General features: G+C 42.5%; 1 protein-coding gene across 2 annotated transcripts in view; it reads left to right on the top strand.

Moving 5' to 3' along the window:
* RARG (retinoic acid receptor gamma) overlaps positions 1-18,791 on the top strand; it is a 153,588-nt gene that overhangs the window by 121,500 nt on the left and 13,297 nt on the right. For both annotated transcript variants that reach the window (XM_087710564.1, XM_087710565.1), the window contains 2 exons: positions 9,600-9,748; positions 11,203-11,344. In XM_087710564.1, the coding sequence (XP_087566690.1) occupies positions 9,600-9,748; positions 11,203-11,344 (291 nt within the window). The remainder of the gene's footprint in view (positions 1-9,599; positions 9,749-11,202; positions 11,345-18,791) is intronic.

Raw genomic sequence — 18,791 nt, 5'->3', positions numbered from 1 at the left:
ATTTGTATGCTTAATGCCTTGGAGTCAACCTCTTTTAAAGATAAGTTAACCATTCTTACAAATCCTAACTCAATGCCCTCATCAAAGTCTGAGGGCATTTGAACTTTTCGTGTTCTATAACCCACCTTCAAGCTTGCCCTAGGCCCGTAATGGCGAACCTATGGCACGCGTGCCCAAAGTGGTACGTGGAGCCATGTCACCTCGCATGCGTGGCATTGCCCGTTCCTCTTCTGGGTTTCTGGTGTGCATGCACACGCGACGATCAGCTGGCCTTCATGTGTGTGTGTGTCAATGCCGGAAAGTGGAAGAGCTGGTCTTCCATTTTCCAGCATGAGCATGTGATGCTGATTATCATGCACATGTGTGCCAGTAACTAGAAGACTACCTGGCTAAAGTGTATGTGCGCACCAGAAACTGGAAGTTCATTTTTCAGCATGCGCCTGCCCCCTGGGCAGCCCCTCTTCCGTGTTGTGGCTCCAACAAGCGAGTGCGCTCCCTTTTCGGCACCCGGTGCGGAAAAGGTTCGCCATCACTGTCCTAGCCAATCTCTGGCCCTTCAGAAGTTGGCCTCCATCTTTCCTTAGCTGTAGCTAGTATCCACAATGGTTAGGCACAATGGGAACTAGAGTGTAGCATTTTTCTGCTGAGATACCGGTTTCCCAACATTCTTCCAGCAGTTTGGCAACATTTTTAGCCAATTCTCCAGATCCAGAGAATTGTTTCCGAAGATCCACTACAATTTGCTCTGGCAATGGAGCCAAGCAGGACAATACTGGGACTCAGTATTGTCAGATCCAGGAGAGTGAACATTTCCCCAGCTGTATGAAGTCAAGAGTTCCCTGAAGAGGCATCACTTGGAAACAGTTTCTTAGAAAATGTACTTTGCTAAGGCTTCTAGCATCATTCACAATCCGAGTCACTGCATGAGAGCTTCTTAGTTCTCTTATGGGGAAAAGCAATCATGCAATAAAGAAAAGGGCTTTTTGGAAGAAGCAAGGAAGCTCTGGGGGCTAAAGTTCAGTATGTTCCTTTCCTTCCCTCTGTGTGCAATTTTTATATGGAGATAGGAGAAATCATTAAGCTCCTTTCAAGTACTCTCTTAATACCATCACCACTATCACCACAAATACGATCAGGCATTGAATACTAACTTATGCTTTATCTTGCTGTGTTATAGCAAGTGGTTTTATTTGAGGTTTTCCTGTAGCAAATGCGTTAATGTTATCAACAGCTGTGTATTCGCAAACTGATGTAGCTCTGCTGTGGCTCTTGAAAATGTACATTAAGTCTTCATACTTTAGGGCTATGGCTACGACGATGATTAACAATGGTTTGTTCAGTTAACTCAATCACTCAGTTCTGTGAAGCTCATTAAACATAAACTCAATACACAGGCTGGCTAGTTTGTGGTTCAGTATATGTTGCGAACAGGCTTTTGTTTGCTGTAGAAAGCTGGCACGATAATGCTGTGTTTCCCAAAAATAAGACAGGTTCTTATTTTCTTTTGACCCCCGAAATAAGCCCCTTTTTCAGGGAGGTCTTATTATTTTTGAGGTGCAGGAGGAGGCAAGCGTGGTCACCTCATGGCTGCTGCTATGTTGCAATATTTTTGGGGAGGGCTTATTTTCAGGGAAGGGCTTATTTTAGTGCATGAGCTCAAAAGCCCGATTGGGCTTATTATCCAATGAGGTCTTATTTTCAGGGAAACAGGGTAGCAGATCAATGGCCTACCTACAGTGAAGAGTTGCTTTGATTTAACTTTCTCATTTTGACTGAAAAATGCTGAATTCTGTGAAAGGAAAATTGACACATTAGTGAAAGTGCAACTGATGTGCAAGGAGTCCCATACAAGTCATTGCATTGCCTAGGTACGGTGCAACAGGGCCGGGCGTCCACCACATGAACACGCGCAGCACGCACGCACATGTGTGCAACACACACAGGCATACTTAATGCCCACAAAGCTCCAGCTGCTCGGCGGAGCGTTGCATAGGCGCCATATGCTCCGTGCGTATGCACGGAAGCCCCGAACAGCTCAAATACAGGTAAGGAGCACGGGCAGGTAGGCGAGCCCTCTGGAGCACTGTACCAGAACGGTACCTGGTGCTCCCAGCAGGCACTGGTAGACCCGTACCGGAGCGTAGCTATAAGCATATCCATCTGTGTCTTAGATCAGTCTAGCATATGCATGAAATAAGTCTGTATAATTAATGCTACATAACTGAATGCCTGTCCATTTCCTTTAGTCTTATTTTGTAGCAGTTCTTTTCCAAGATCTTGATAAGATTATAGGTTAAGAGTTAACCTGAAACCTACAACATGCATTGCATATATTCTGTTATTGAATGTATGGGCATTGCTTTGCTTCCAGTTTTGGAGAGAAAGTATCTATTAATACTAGTCCTCACTTAACAACCATAATTGTGATCAGCAATTTGCTAAGTGCGGGCCATACTCGTTAAGGGAAAAATTGTGATTACAGTGGACTTACCATGCCACTTCCCATTTTTTTCTTACGCGAGACATCGCTGTCATTAAGCGAAACATCATATAAGCACAACTTTCAATTTTACTTCTACCTTCTCCATTAATACTGCTTGTTTCAAAATGGTTAGCTAGCAAATGGTGATCACTGTGCTACATGATGCTAGGGTGGATACAATTGCAAGGATTGATTGTAAATCTGATTTTTTTACACCATCCTAATGTCAAATGGTTGCTAAATGAGGAAGTCGGTATGCAAGGACTACCTGTAATGTATTTAGTCATGATGGGTCAGCTTTAAGTGCCTAAAATATATCTGTAATATAAGCGCGTGTTTTATTCCATACTGTGGTTTAGTTGTTACTTGCATTGCAACATAGAAAGAACTTGTTTTATCTAAGTGACTAGATAAAACTTATTGGTTGAAAGAAGAGTTGTTTAATCAGGAGCTACTGCCACTCTTGATCAGCTGTTAGGAGTTCACAGTAAGCAGCTGGTTGGTACAGTCCCCTATCACCACCAAAAAGCTGATCAGGGCAAGTGCTGACAAGTACTAAAATATGTAACATCCTTGGAAAATAACAGTCCTGAAATATCAGCCTGGTTACACAAGAAAGGAGAATGTGTAAAAACTCTAACACATAGGCTGTTTTCACAAAACGTGTTGAATCAGGAATCCTGGTTTACAGACTGCTTTGGTGAAGGACAAACTAAAGAAATGCCTAGTCTTGTCATCCTATAGGAATTAACAGGATAATAGAATAACAGAGCTGGAAGGGACCTTGGAAGTCTTCTGGTCCAGTGGTCTCCAACCTTGGCAACTTTAAGACCTTGGCTGCCCAATCTCTTCTTAAAAACCTCCAGTGCTAGTGGCCAGAACTTCCGGAGCCAAGTCGTTCCACTGGTTAATAGTAGTGAATGTATGTTATTAATTAAAATGCATTACATTAAATTATGTTAAACTGTAATTAATAATTAATAGGTTATAAGGTGCTCTTTGTTTTGGATTAGTATTTTAAATGAAGACAGCAATTATGAATTGTTAACCCTGGTTTATGTCTTAAAGTGTTGTACAATGTCAGCCTTATGCTGACATTTCAGATGTCCCTGGGGCTACACCCCTCTTCCATTATCAACAAAATGTAATCTGTGGTAAATTTTCAGCAAGGAATACACCCACACTTATATCAATGGAGTCATACACTTAATCTGATTCTGTACTACTGATAGCAGAGATCTTAACGCAAAAAAAGTACGTCAATGCATTCTGCATGTACTATGTGCTTTCTCCTTCTCTCTCTTCCTTGACTAGGTTGTTTTAGTATGATTGTAAGGAAGAAAAAACACTGTTGGTTATATTGATGCTAAATCATGATGCAGTTTCTTTGAGTTTAGCATTGCTTTTTGCACCAAATTCAGCCACTATGGTTTGTAGCCAATCGTGGCTTATTTAATAAGTTATAATTTAATATTGTGCAATTGCCATCCATATGCCCAGTCACCTTGTATGAAAAAAGAAAACTGTTTCTAATTTTATAGAGGAGTAGGAAGATACGATAATTGCAGTGTTCACTACTTGTAAAATATATCATCTAAGTGCTATTGCTATTATTCTTTTCCAGGATTAATATTGTGGAAAGAAAATTCCATCACATTTTGTGTCAGAATAGGCCAGTGGTCAATTTTTTTAACCTATTTCCTCACTTTTATTTGCTTAGGACTAATATGTGAGGAAGTTTTAAAAAAATCATTTGTACATGTATGAAAATACACTCTTTATTTCAGTAAACAGCATTGATATTCAGGATGTTTGTTAATCAATTAACCATTTTCTGAGTTTCTGAAATTGCACTGGGTATTATCTAGCACCATGATGGCGAACCTTGGCACACGTGCCAGAAGTGGCATGCACAGCCCTCTCAATGGGCACGTGGAGTGTCGCCAGCTGCTCTTCCGGTTCCATTGCAACCAGCTGGCCAGTGGGCATGCATGTGATGGAGCCCGGAAGAATACCTGGCCCCCACGTGCATGTGCACCGGCCCGCTGTTCTCTTCCAGTTTCTGGCGCTCCAGTGTGCGTGTGTGCCAGTTTCAGTACTTGGTACTGAAAAGGTTAACCATCACTGATCTAGCATCTTCATCACAGCTAGAAATTGGTTTTTTTTTTAAAGAGGGATGCTGTGATCAGTACCAGGCTGCATGCATTGTTTTCTGTGGAAATATTTACAAAGAATCCTCAGCAAATCAGGTTAAGTGGAAGAATCCTGGCAGAACAATTACCTGTCCACAGGTTGCAAGACCTGAATGGTTTACTGTGCATTTATGAATTTGAAAGAGAAAATGCACATAGTAAACGAATTTTAAATGCTGAATATTGAAGGAACTGGTTGTTTGGCAAAAACCTGACTTTGTTTATTTTAGGATCACTGTAAGCCCAAGAGATATACTTGTTGCTTGGACTTTGTATACGCTCATTATCTATTGTAGTGGAGTGTCTGTGAAGGGCTATTTTCCTTTTGCAAATATTGTTTGGGCCGGAGCCAGGATTGGGTGAGATTGCTGATAGCAGGAAGGTAAAACTCTGGATAAGAAGGATTTGGGTTTCCTTTCATTGCTGACCTGCTTTTAACAGCCTGCCTGCTCATTTTGTAACCAAGTATTCCCCACACAGTCCTATCCCACTCAGGTCACCTGGCAGCCCCTAATTCTATTTCTTGAAGAATGCCAATGTTTTGGTTCAGTATTTCTTAACATGAATGATCAGGATTGATCTCTGGTTTTCAAACACACCCTCTGTAATTCAATACAGGCAATATTTGATTTACAATTGAGCCCAAACATTTCTGTTCTTAAGTGAGACACTTGTTAAGTGGGTTTTGCCCCATTTTATGACCTTTCTTGCAGCAGTTGTTAAGTGAATCGTGGCAGGTGTTAAATTAGTAGCTCAGTTGTTAAATGAATCTGGTTTCCCCACTGACTATGCTTATCAGAAGGTTGCAAAAGATGAGAGCAATAGCACTTAGACCTATATACCGTTTCACAGTGCTTTACAGCCCTCTCTAAGCGGTTTACAGAGTCAGCCTATTGCCTCCAACAATCTGTGTCCTCATTTTACCCATCTCAGAAGAATGGAAGGCTGAATCAACCTTGAGCTGATGAGATTTGAACTGCCAAATTGCAGGCAGCTGGCAGGCAGCAGAAGTAGCCTGCAGTACTGCACTCTAACCACTGTGCCACCATGGCTCATGATCATATGTGCCCAGGATAATGCAACCATCATAAATATGAGCCATTTGCCAAGCATGTGAATTTTAATCACGTGACCGTGGAGATGCTGCAATGGTCATAAGTGTGAAAATGGTCATAAGTCACTTTTTCAGTGCTATTCTATCTTCAAACAACCACTAAATGAACTGTTGTAAATCCAGGATCATTTTGCAACCTTCCGACAAGCAAAGTCAATGGGGAATCCAGATTCACTTAACAACTGTGGCAAGAAAGGTCGCACAATGGGGCAAAAAAAAAATCACTTAACAAAATGTCTCACTTAGCAACAAAAATTTTGGGCTCCATTAGAGCTGTAAATCGAGGACTATCTGTAGCCGAGAAGCTGAAAACCGGTGGATTGAAGATTTATGCAAAATTGCATAGAAAAGGAGGAGGAATGCAGTTAATATTTAACGGAGAACCTCCATTAATCAAAGGCTTGTAATTGGGGAAGTATGTATTGTTTTTATAAATACAGTAGTTTTATATTACCCTTAATTCATATTTGGCAAGAGGAAAGGGCACCAACATCCAGGAGGCAGGAAACCACTTTTTGTGCAGGACTTTGAAAGGAAATAGATTAGTTGAGATTTTTTTTAAAAAAAAAACCGCCAGCCAAATCAGATACCCTTCCCATGAACTGGGCTTCAGCTTCCATCCATCCAGATTTGGAGGGTTCCGGGCTGAGAAAGGCTGTTTCTCCCCTGTCTCGTCTTTTGGGACAGGCTTACTCTTTTCTTCCCTCCCCCCCCCCCCCCCCCACACACCCAAGGAAAGGGATTATGTTACAAGGCTCTGGTAACAATTCCAACCTGTTTGTCCTGGAATGTGGCATTTAGGGCCTTGACACAGGAAATTCAGTCTCTGTTGAAAGCTAGAATTGCAAACAGTTTTATGCTTTGCCTGGGTTGGGGGTGGTATGGGGGGGGGATGCAGGTGGAAAAATGCAGTTTGGGCTAAAAGAGCTCTGTCCAGGCGTCGTGGGTCATGAGGAGGGCAAGAGGCATGGACTTTTTAGGGATAAAAATCTTTGAACATCTGTTTTATCCCAGGGAACCTCATCGTACAGAAGTAATGTGAGTTAGGCTTTTCATTCTAATAAAGATGACCCAAACTCGAACCAGCTCTTTGCATCTGCTATCCCACTCCTCCTAAGTCTGGACAAATCATTTAACCCCTCCAGTATTGGTGGATTTCTCCCTGAAATGTATTTATGCTCTCCTGTCCTAAAATGCTGAAAGTAGTCCAGGAATATTGAAATTCCAGACTGCCTTCAACCTTGATGTGGCCTTTAGCAAGTGATATTAATTCATCTTCACTTTTCTCATCTGTACATTGAAATGAGAACAGCCTGAACTCCCAAAAAACATGCACTCAACTGCCGTTGGGTTTCTGCGTGAAGCAAAAAAAAAAAAAAGGCACACAATTGGGTCAATGTCAGTTTAGTGTAATGTGTGAACTCAACCATTTGATTTGAAATCCATGGCTTATGACTTAATAGGCAGGAGAAAATACTTTTCAATACTTTTCCCTGTGAACTATTAGAGGAAATTAAATGGGATAGACCGAAATGTGGGGAGAGGTGTTTTGTGAATTATTCAGACTGGGGTTTTTTTAAATTTCTTTTATTAAAATAGTTATATTAAGCTAACTAGAGGGCTGAGCAGCTTACTTTGCGATACAAATCAACTGATACAATTGCTATGGCCATTTGCAGACTCAATTCTACAACTGACTGCATATTCTCATTACCCAAGCAGCCAGGTATCATACAACAAATTAGGCTAAAAGAAAATGAGCACTCACAGGTGACACACGTATTGCCTTCAACTCTTGAAGATAGAATAGCAGAGATGAAATTTCCTATATAATTGTGGGGTATTATAGATAGTCCTACGATCACAATTGAGCCCAGCTTTTTGTTGCTAAGCGAGACACGTGTTAATTTTGCCCCATTTTATTATCTTTCTAGCCACAATTGTTAAGTCATTTACGTTGTTAAGTTAGTAACACGGTTGTTAAATGAAAACCACCTTACTTGGAACAGCTTATATCCTCCAATGTTACCTTAACAGTTCTTAGGTCCTTGGTTAGGCTCGAGCTGTTGAGCTACCAACCAGCCCCAAAGGCTGTGAATATTATTATTATCACAATTGCATCACAGCGGCCAGTTGTTTCGCTGGATTTGGCATTGATTACTAGTCGGGCCCCAGCCAGGGGCCTAGGACGTCATAACATATTTTCGTAATATGCCTACGGAACCAAGCAGTGCGACTTTTTGCATTTGACTGATGGTGATTTTGTCAATTTTTAACTGTTTTAAATGTAATTCCAGTGCTTTTGGAATAGCACCCAGTGTGCCGATTACCACTGGAATTACCACTGCTGGTTTGTGCCATAATAGTTGAATTTCAATTTTTAAATCCTGGTATTTCGCGATTTTTTTCTTCTCGTCAATCCTGCTATCACCGAGAAGGAACATGAAAAAATCGTGAAATACCAGGATTTAAAAATTGAAATTCAACGATTATGGCTCATCATCATCATCATCATCATCATTATTATTATTTCTATTTTCAATTTACTTCCTAATTATTTCAAGCATCAAATTGTGTTTTGGGGCAGTAGCTGAACCTTCGGTTGACATTTTCATGAAAGAATCCACCTTGACTTTAGAACATCTGCCAGCTCAAATGTTTAGTCAGAGTTTGATAACATTTATAGGTAAATGTTGGACTTTGTTAGCCAACACATCCAGATAGATTTAAGAAGAGCATCCCTTTTGTCACAGGGTCCTATTAATGAAGGTGGTCCTTGACTTATGACCGCAACTGAGCCCAAAGTTTATGTTGATAAGTGAGATATTATTAAGTGAGTTTTGCCCCATTTTACGACCTGTCCAGCCTCAGTTGTTAAGTGAATCACTGTAGCTGATAAGTTAGTAACCCGGTTGTTAAGTGAATCTGGCTTCCCCGTTGACTTTGCTTGTCGGAAGGTCGCAAAAGGGGATCACAAGATTTTGGGACACAGCAAAGGTCATAAATATGAATCAGCTGCAAAGCATCTGGATTTTGATCACATGATCATGGGGATGCTGCAAAGATCGTAACTGCGAAAAACGGTCATAAGTCACTTTTTTCAGTGCCCTTGTAACTTTGAATGGTCACTAAATGAACTGCTGTAAGTCGAGGACTTTCTGCACTCATCTTTTCCTACATCTCCATACTCTCTGGCCAAACAGAGACAGATGCAACTCTATGCTACGGGCTAAAAGAATGAGAAGAGACTGTAACATTACATCTTGACTGTAACATTACATCTTCCCAGTTTAATTCTTCTATTCTCTTTCATTGTCCTTTTATGTTCCCTTTAAGTTTTGGACTAGGACAGTGTTGGCTAACCTTTTTCTAAAGGTGTGTCAAAATTGTGCATGTCAGGAAAGCCTCCGGAGCCTGGGGAGGGCAAAAAAACAGTTCAATGGCCCAACCGGAGGTTTGGGAACTTCCTATTTTTCGCCCTTCCCAGGCTCTGGAGGCTTTGCTGAAGCCCGGGGAGGGGGAAAAATGGCCTCCCCCAGCCCTCCGGAAGCCTGAAAATCAGCTGGCTGGTGCACACATGTATGCCAGAGCTGAGGGTTGCCATGCCGGCAAATATGGCTCCATATGCCACCTGTGGCACACATGCCATAGGTTCCCCATCACGGGACTAGAAGGTTTGATTTTTATCTATTTTTCTAATTAGGAAAAAATTTAAAAAAATACTTTGTCACTTATTTGTGCTCTCTTTCTGACACACACCCATAGAAAATCTAAATCTATCTCTCATATCTTCTTGTTTCCCCTCCAACAGCGGTGGAGACCCAGAGTACCAGTTCTGAGGAGATGGTGCCCAGCTCTCCTTCTCCACCCCCACCCCCAAGGGTCTACAAGCCTTGTTTTGTCTGCAATGACAAGTCCTCTGGCTACCATTATGGGGTCAGCTCCTGCGAGGGCTGCAAGGTAAGCAAAGGGGAGGTCTTGGGCCGCCATCTTCTCTCCAGTTTCTGAGGTGGAGGGTTGCATTTCCCAAATGCCTCCACAGTACACATCCTGAGTTCAGGCAGGCATCATGACTCCTGCCTCTGTTCAGCTAGGAGGGTGTGGTTGGCTACTTCACCCAGACCTCCTTCCTCTGGCAAGGAATGTTACAGCAGGGAATTCCAAGTTGCCGCGTGCCAACACCCAAAGCAGATTATGCAAGCAAGAAGAAATGTACAAAACAAGCAAATGTATACTGATTTGCATCCTTCAGTCCACTGGTGGAATCCGAAGTTTGTTTGCTGCAAGAAAATTCCACCTACGTTTTCAGCACAGAAATCTACAAGGCCTTTGAATAATATCAGAGAGCTGAGCTATTGAAGGCCACCCAGATTTCCTGACCAGCCAAGGGTTTCTGAGGTCAGTAGCTGGATTGTAAGGGTGCACTTAACATATCTGCATAATTCCAGGCAGAAACTGGATGTCTTCCCAGATGTGTTAGATTTCACTTTGGAGTATTGGCACTATTTTTGCTTTTTCTTTTCTTTTTTTGATACCTTCAAATTAGTGCTGACTCCTGGCAATTGCTTGGCCTAGTCCTGCAATTTTCTTGGCGAGATTTCAGAGGTGGGTTGTCCCTTGCCACATTCCCAGAGCTGAGAGAGTGACTGGCCCAAAGTCACTCAGCTGGCTTTGTGCCTAAGGTGGAACTAGAATTCACCATCTCCCTGTTTCTATTCTGATACTTTAACCACTACATCACATTGGTAGTCTACTACTGCCACTGGAACAAGATAATTATATTTGTCTTCTTCTTGTTGGAACAGTTTGTACTGATCAGTTTCCAAGTGTAGTCTCTAGGATCCTAATAATTTAAGGAAAGGTAAAGGTTCTCCTCGCACATATGTGCTAGTCATTACCAACTCTAGGGGGCGATGCTCATCTCCATTTCAAAGCCAATGCTGTCCAAAGACGTCTCCGTGGTCATGTGGCCTGCATGACTAAACACTGAAGGCACACGGAACGCTTTTATCTTCCCACCAAAGTGGTCTCTATTTTTCTACTTGCATTTTTACATGCTTTCCAACTGCTAGGTTGGCAGAAGCAGAAGACAAGTAATGCGAGCTCACTCCGTTACTCGGCACTAAGGATTCAAACTGTTGAACTGCCGACCTTTCTGATTGACAAGCTCAGCGTCTGAGCCATCGCGTCCCTTGTATCTTAATAATTAGCATCTCTAATATTCTGTAATATTATTTCAGTAATATTTGGTAGTGCTTCTCTAAAACAGGCTGTGTAGCATGATCATCCCAGTACTGCAGATAGATCCAAGGGAAGTAGCAAAATTTTCCGGGCACCGAACCGGTAGTAGTAATGCCGGCAGGAACCCACCCCTGCTCCTGCTCACTTGTAACTCTTCTCTCTATGACTTTTAGGGCTTCTTTCGCCGAAGTATTCAGAAAAACATGGTCTACACCTGCCACCGAGACAAGAACTGTCAGATTAACAAAGTGACTCGCAACCGCTGCCAGTATTGTCGCCTACAGAAGTGCTTTGAGGTTGGCATGTCCAAAGAAGGTGAGTCCTCCCTTGAGAGTTTGAATGGCAAATTCTTTTTACAGGATCTTGTAACTTCCATAACTGTAAAACACAAAATCTCAATATTTGTAGAGACTACAAAGAACCAGCCAGTTTGGGGAAGGCTGGTTTATAACTTCTTGGGGTTGGTACAAAGCTAATGCCAAAGGGATTACCCCTGTTAAATATTGCTGAGGTGCACACAATGTAGGTGTAAACTGAAAAACATCCTGAGAGTGAGACATTGCAAGGCTAACAGCAAGCAACTACCCTGGAAATATATAGCTAAAGATGGGCTCCAACATCCAAGTCCGAAAGCTTGGAAAAGAAAAGCTATCATCCCGGTGACCAACCCAGATTGGATCCTGCAACATGTATATTCACCTTCCTTCTTTATAAAGCTGCTGTATGTTTCTACTTGTGAAAGAAATGGCTTTTGAAAGGGGGAATATAAAAGCTTAAAGGGAAGCAGCAGGAACATGTCTATGCTTAAGAGTCAAATAGGGCATAGAAGAGACCAAGATAGCAATAGTAATAACATTTAGACGTATATAAAGTGTCACAGTGCTTTACAGCCCTCTCTAAGCAGTTTACAGAGTCAGCCTATTGTTCCCAACAATCTGAGTCCTCATTTTACCAACCTTGGAACGGTGGAAGACTGAGGTCAACCTTGAGCCAGTCAGAATCGAACTGCTGAACGGTTGGCAATTGGCAGTCAGCAGAAGTAGCCTGCAATACTACATTCTAACCACTGCACCATCACGGATCTATAAATAGGAAAATAGAAAGTTAAACGGCTGCTGTTCCTCAGACTAGTGTTTTTTTCAGTTCCAACATTCATTTTCCTTCCTATAGAGCCATGGTAATGCAGCGGTTAGAATGCAGTACTGCAGGCTGCCAGCAGTTTGAGTGTCACCAGGCCCAAGGTTGACTCAGCCTTCCATCCTTCCGTGGTCAGTAAAATGAGGACCCAGATTGTTGGGGGCAAAATGCTGACTCTGTAAACTGCTTAGAGAGGGCTGTGAAGCACTGTGAAGCAGTATATAAGTCTTAAGTGCTATTGCTACCATAACTATCTAGAAGCCAGTTGGAAACTTGCAGATTGGAAGACCATAAATGATAGCAAAGGAGACTGGGATGGATCAACAAAGAAAAAAATGCAGGGAGGATGTGGATTTTTAGAGCAGAGTTTCTCAACCTTGGTGACATTAAGGCGTGTGAACTTCAACTCCCAGAATTCTCCAGCCACCATGCTATTACTATGCATTATTTGACCTGGCCACATGTCTCCTTTGGAAACCTAAAGTATGGGTTAGTCCTTGATCTATGACCACAGTTGAGCCCCAAATTTCTATTGCTAAATGAAAGAGTTGTTGTTAAGTGAGTTTTGCCCCATTATATGACTTTTCTTGCCATAGTTGTTGAGCGAATCACCGCACTTGTTAAGTCAGTAACAGGGTTGTTAAGTGAATCTGGGGGAATGCAACCGTCATATATGAGTCAGTTGCCAAGCATGTGAATTTTGATCACGTGACCACGCAGAAGCTGCAACAGTCATAAGTGCGAAAAATGGTTATAAGTCAGGGTTTTTCAGTACTGCTGTAACTTCAAACCGTCACTAAATTTACTGTTGTCACTTGAAGATTCTCTGTATAGGGACTATACTTACTTAATTGCCTCATATGTCCCTGTTGTAGATATTTCATAAATATTCATTTAAATGTTTATTGATAGTGGCTGAGCAGATATTTTTATGTTGCTTCAGGACATAGACAAACTATTTAACACAATATGACAGACACAAGCGTGTCCAACAGCAAAACATATCTATGTGCACACATATATAGATGTAATTAGAGGTGCACATTGATTCCATATATTCCAAGCCCTAAAATCACATTATTTTAAAGAACATTTTGTGTATCTGATTCTCCTGCAGGTTGCCCACAATGCATAGGAGGATATCCAATTTTTATGCTGATTAGCAAAAGCCATGTTGGTAGACGCACCTAAGAGAATTCACAGAAATCTTTCCCAGGGATCTTTGGTTCCTCCTGGGCAGCCATCTGCTTTTTGTATCTGGTTCTTCATAACGTATTTTTCTTCTATGGCGCTGCTTTCAAATGGATTTTCCCTTGAACAAAAGCGCTGTAAACTGAAAAGACACATGTGGATTTTCAGAAACAATCCTCTATGATGGCAATTTTTCCCCTTCTGGGTGTGTGGGAGGAGCTAAGAAAGCAACAACAACCCATATTGATATTTCCTAATGGGTAAGGAGCAAGGAATGGGTGTGAGGGAAATAATGTCCTCCCCCCCCCCCAAAAAAAAAACCCCATGGAGGAGCCACAAACAAACCAGCATCCCTTGGAGGCCGAATCAGAGTGCTCTGCTGCCCCTTTAAGAGGGCTGTCAAACACCCGGCCCTTTCAGAGACAGAGTGCCTCTCAGCGGCTGTTGCTTTTACTTCCAACTGCTTAGGCACGTCTTTGCCCTGGCCTTAGTCAGGACTCACATTAATCACTGCCTCTTTAAGAGCCCCTAATTAGGAACGTCTAGGTCTCAAAACCTGGCGATTTATTTCCGAGAGCCTGTCACTTTAAAGGGAGAAGCGGGGAGGGGGGGAGGAAGAGAGAGAGAGAGAGAGAGAGAGAGAGAGAGAGAGGATGGGGCCAGGGGAGTGTGGTGTCAAGGGTGGGGGAAACTATGAAGAAGAATGTTATCCCGATGGGTTGTCACTGCAAAGACAGGAAACGGATGGCCGAAGGGATCTGCGCCAGCCCAGGCCTTTTCCCCTTTCCCTCCGTATCCCATGTAGGACTCCGATGGGGCTTGGGACCACAGGATGGGACACAGCTCCCTGCTCAGCTAGATCAGCATTCACGTGTGGCTGCCACACCTTTCGTAAAAAAAAATGAGGGAGAAAGAGGGAGAAAAAGACTAGCTGCAGGGAGAGATTGGGGGAGAGCTTCCCGAAGGCGGCGATGGAGTGGTGTTGTCTGCATGCAAAGACCCCCCTCCAGAGAGCAGTTTGCCTGGGCTGGCAGCTCCCCCCCCCCCCCGCTCCACTCTCTCTCCCCCCCAGCATTGTGCTGACTGCGGCTATAAGTGTATATCCTGCCGATTGGCGTATCCTGTTCCCAGATCCCTGGCGCTTTATCCAGGGGTGAACAGGAAGGGCAGCCTAAGAAGGCTCAGGCCGAAGAGAGTGCACACGCAACCCGGGGCTCTCGGTGAGGAAAGAGCGCTGGCAGGATTCAGAAGAAGGGGAAGGAGGGTACCCCAGTTGAGAGGAGGCAGGGAAGAGAGGGCAAAACATCCCTAAGTACCAACACAGAAGAAGCCCTCTTGGGGCCCTCTCCGGATGCCTTCTCCAGAGGGCGCCAGATCCAGGCGCCTTCTTTTGAGATTTTGCAGCTAGCAGGGAGGGCGACACAGAAACTGTCTCCCTTTTGACACCCTGAAAGCAATCCAATTCATTGGAGGAGCTGCAGATAGCCTTGGATAGAGGCCAGACAAATGGCTGCTTATTGCCTTCTTGGACAAGGAAGGTATCCATATGGCCACCGTGCCTTTAAATGCCCTTTTAAAACAGCCTGTGTCACTGTAGCAATTGGATTAAAATCCCTGCCCTAACTCCCATAACCGTGCACAGAAACAAACCAAAAGAATGGCTAAGAATACATTCCTGTCTGTTTTTATTCAAATGCAAGTCCTGTTTCATTCATGAGACTTATTCTTAGGGCATCGTGCACAGTGGAGGAATAGGACTGTCCTGTACGAGGCTGTTTAATAATTTGATTTGTATTTTTAAAAGTAGCACGAAGAGTAGATTAGTTATATATCTTTGCCTCTTGTTCTGTCAGTGGCATTGAGGCAGCAACATAAACCTTCCACCATTAGCACCTCTTTCTGTAAACAACCAATTAAAACAATTAAAGTATAATAGAATAGGTAAAATATTTCCAAGTAGTTAATAACTTGGAAATATTTCGAATAATTCTGAACAGTTTTGGTAAAATGTTTGTGGAGTCTAAGCTCAAACATTGCAAAGCTCTTATGCCATTTGGGATACTTGCTATGTTTTCTGGCAAATTAGTAATTACTATCAGTTTCCCAATTACAGGTTTCATTTAATTCGTGTTTATTGTTCTCCTTCTCTTTCCTCTCCGGCAGTGTGGGAGAGGTAAGTTTAAAATTATCACCAGAGACTGTTTATTTTAGGTATCCCTCACTATTTTTGCATGATGGAACCTGAGGCAATTTCTAAGCAAACACTCATCAGTTGTGTTCACATGGCATGCTTAACCAGAGCTCTTATATATCTAAACACTGTATTCCTAAAACATCCTCAGCATGGTTAATCTTAACCTGGTTAGATTTTGTGTTGTGTGAACCCAGCTCTTTTAGTTAGTGTAGTTGCAAATCCCCAAAAATGGTTGACCTAATTAAGCAAATTGTATTAACCCAACCTTCAAATGCAATTGGCTTCAATGATAGTTAAAGTAACTAAGCTTAAACAGCAAAAGCAATGGTTTTTTTTTAAATCATGAGAACAATTCCATTTGATTCTGCATTGGTCAAATTCCACCTTGAGTATTGTGGCTAGGTTAAACAAAATCTAACTTGGTGTGTGGAGAGGTACAAGCACAGATGAAATGCTGTAAGATGGACTTGCTAATTGCCAAGAATAGATGGGATCACATACCCCACTCCCTGCAAAGGAGTAGATCCACAATTTGGGTTCCTCCTAGACTTACGATTCTTGTTAGAGACAATGTCTGGGTAGGCTTTGTCCAGCATTGGCTGGTGATTTGATTGCTGATTGGTTGGATTTATTTGTGTGATTTACCATATTTTTCAGAGTATAAGATGCACCACAGTATAAGATGCACCAAGATATAGAGTGCCCTGGGGGCTGGGCGGGGAAACGAACAAAAATGCCCCATCTTTTGCTCAATTTTTCCCTACCCAGCCCCCAGGAGCACTCTGGAAGCCTCCTAAAGGCTATGCACAATCATTTTGGTGAAGGGGGCAGGGTTTCAGGAGGCAAAAAAATGCTGTATTCCGTGTATAAGACGCACACAGATTTTCATCCTCTTTTTTGAGGGAAAAAGGTGTGCCTTATACTCCGAAAAATACGGTATATCCCGACTTTTGTATGGAAGTTCAAAACTGTGTGTAGTGCACTTTTCTCCTGTTTTTTCCCTCCAACTTATTTGGGTAATAGGATGTCAACCAAGAAACCAAAACTATGAATGTTAATATTACCTTTATTACAGTAAAAGGTTAAAATAATGTTGCAAGATTAAATATACTGATCTCCACCCATTTTATCTTTGTGAGAGAGGATCTTCTGTGAGACTTTTTTTTTTTTTTCAAATTATTTTTCTGTGCCGGAATCAGATTTCTTTTATCAGATTGTTGTTTTGGTTGTGGCTCTTCCGCCTGTTCCTCAAAGTTATTTTTTCTGGACTACCTCTGAAGACAAATCATGAACTTTAATTGGCCCTAAGTGCAGTGGCTCATCTACTAGGCATTGATAGAATATAGAGAGTCAGGTAAGACTGGTGCTGTAGTTGTAGTATAGGTTATTGATTTCTTTCTGGGCCTAATTCAAAGTGCTGGTTATCTTTAATGCCCCACATAGTTTGGGTTACATGTACCAGCAGGATCATCTCAGCTATTAGATTTGGCACATCCCACACATTCTTCTCGGGAGGGCTTGTTGAGGGTCCCCAACCCATTTGAGCTTGACAACACTACTCAGTTTTTGGCATCACACAATGGAACCTCTTCCCACAAAGTAAGAATGTCCTGAAACTCCTACTTGTAGGATGCTGCTTAAAGTTGGATTTGTCTTGCTTGAGTCTGCAGAGATGGAATATGCTATGTCTAGGATGAGGAGAAATCAAGAACCTTGCAGGTTATTTTTAATTAATTTTGTTCGGTCAGTGGATCTACATGATCAAATATGAGTTTTGTCCTGCCATTGGAGAAACTCTGACCTTGGTTATATTCAGTGGTGGGATTCAAACTTTTTTACTACTGGTTCTGTGGGTGTGATGTGGCGGGCGTGACAGTGGAAGGATACTGTAAAATCCCCATTCCCTTCCCACTCCTGAGGGAAGGATGCTGTAAAATCCCCATTCCCTTCCCATTCCTGAGGGAAGGATACTGTAAAATCTCCATTTCCACCCTACTCCAGGGCAAGGATACTATAAAATCCCCATTCTCTCCCCACCTCACTAAGCTCCATTCCAGCTCTGTTCTCCTGTGCAGGGCAACAGAAGAAGACCCAGCCAATCAGCTGAGATGCCAATCAGCTGGGACTCGGGAGGCAGTGAATATATCAGGGGCGGGGCTAGTCAGAGGTGGTATTTGCCGGTTCTCCGAACTACTCAAAATTTCCGCTACCAGTTCATCAGAACTGGCTGAATACCACCTCTGGTTATATTGCTCCACAGTGGAGGAAGCAACAGCTCTATTCGTTGGGTGAGCTGAGGTACATCAATCCTACCCATCCTTCTTTCCCAACCTCACTAACACCCCCATGGCTCTCTACCCAGCCCTTTTGTTGGTCCTTCTGGTTTACTTCTGACTGAGCACCATTCTCAGAACAATTATGTGGTCGTGTTTTTTGAGATTGCAGAATTTACTGCATGGCTCAGAGATTAGGGAGATGTGGAATCTGGAAAAACCCATGATTAGGCTGAAAAAGAGAAAGAAAAGAGCATGGCATGGGGTAATTCACAACGGGTTGGATGGTTTGTTTTTTTTTTTTTTTTTTTTTTGTAGTCCAAGGTATAACTATGGGAGAAGCTACATTTGTTAAAATTCTCCCTGAGGAGCACTGTTTAGAGTAGCCTCAAGGGTCAAGCAACCCTAGAAAGATGGTAAAGTGACTATGAGTCTGACATGAAGGACTGCTGCTTTGGAGCAGAGCTGTTTGCATGCAGACAATCCCAGTTTAAATTTCTGAGTTCTCCAGTTTCAAAAAAAAAAAAGGCTCAGAGAGGTCATGGGAAAGATTATCTGGTCAAAATCCTGGAGAACTGCTGCTTGATGGACAAATAGTCTGAGGTGGTATAGAGTACAATAATACTTTTGGGAGGAGAATAGAGAGCATACCTCAGTCTGTTTACTCTCATACCATCCTACTCAAGGCATGAACATCTGTTGGTAACTGAGGTTTTTTTTAAATGGCATTCCCTCATCAAGTTGTTTTTGTCTCATTCCCAACCTACCCGTTCCAGTTTTAAAGTAGTGTTTTCCCTATTCTCTGGACACCGTTTTTGAGATGGATGTGCTCTAGGACGCTTCAATAATGAAAGAGTTGCTGATGGAGAAGGATGGGCCCAGCTTCGATTCACCCATGTGGGCTGCTATATTTGTTGGCAGTGCAAAGGATGGCAATCCTCCCGCAACCTCCCTTTGCAGGCTCTTT

Source organism: Thamnophis sirtalis, unplaced genomic scaffold, assembly GCF_051295495.1.
Source record: "Thamnophis sirtalis isolate CommonGarterSnake01/CBP01778 unplaced genomic scaffold, rThaSir2_p1.2 scaffold_3, whole genome shotgun sequence".
Classification (NCBI taxonomy): domain Eukaryota; kingdom Metazoa; phylum Chordata; class Lepidosauria; order Squamata; family Natricidae; genus Thamnophis; species Thamnophis sirtalis.
Note: the sequence above shows the minus strand (reverse complement) of the source record. Positions and strands in the feature narration are given on the sequence as shown.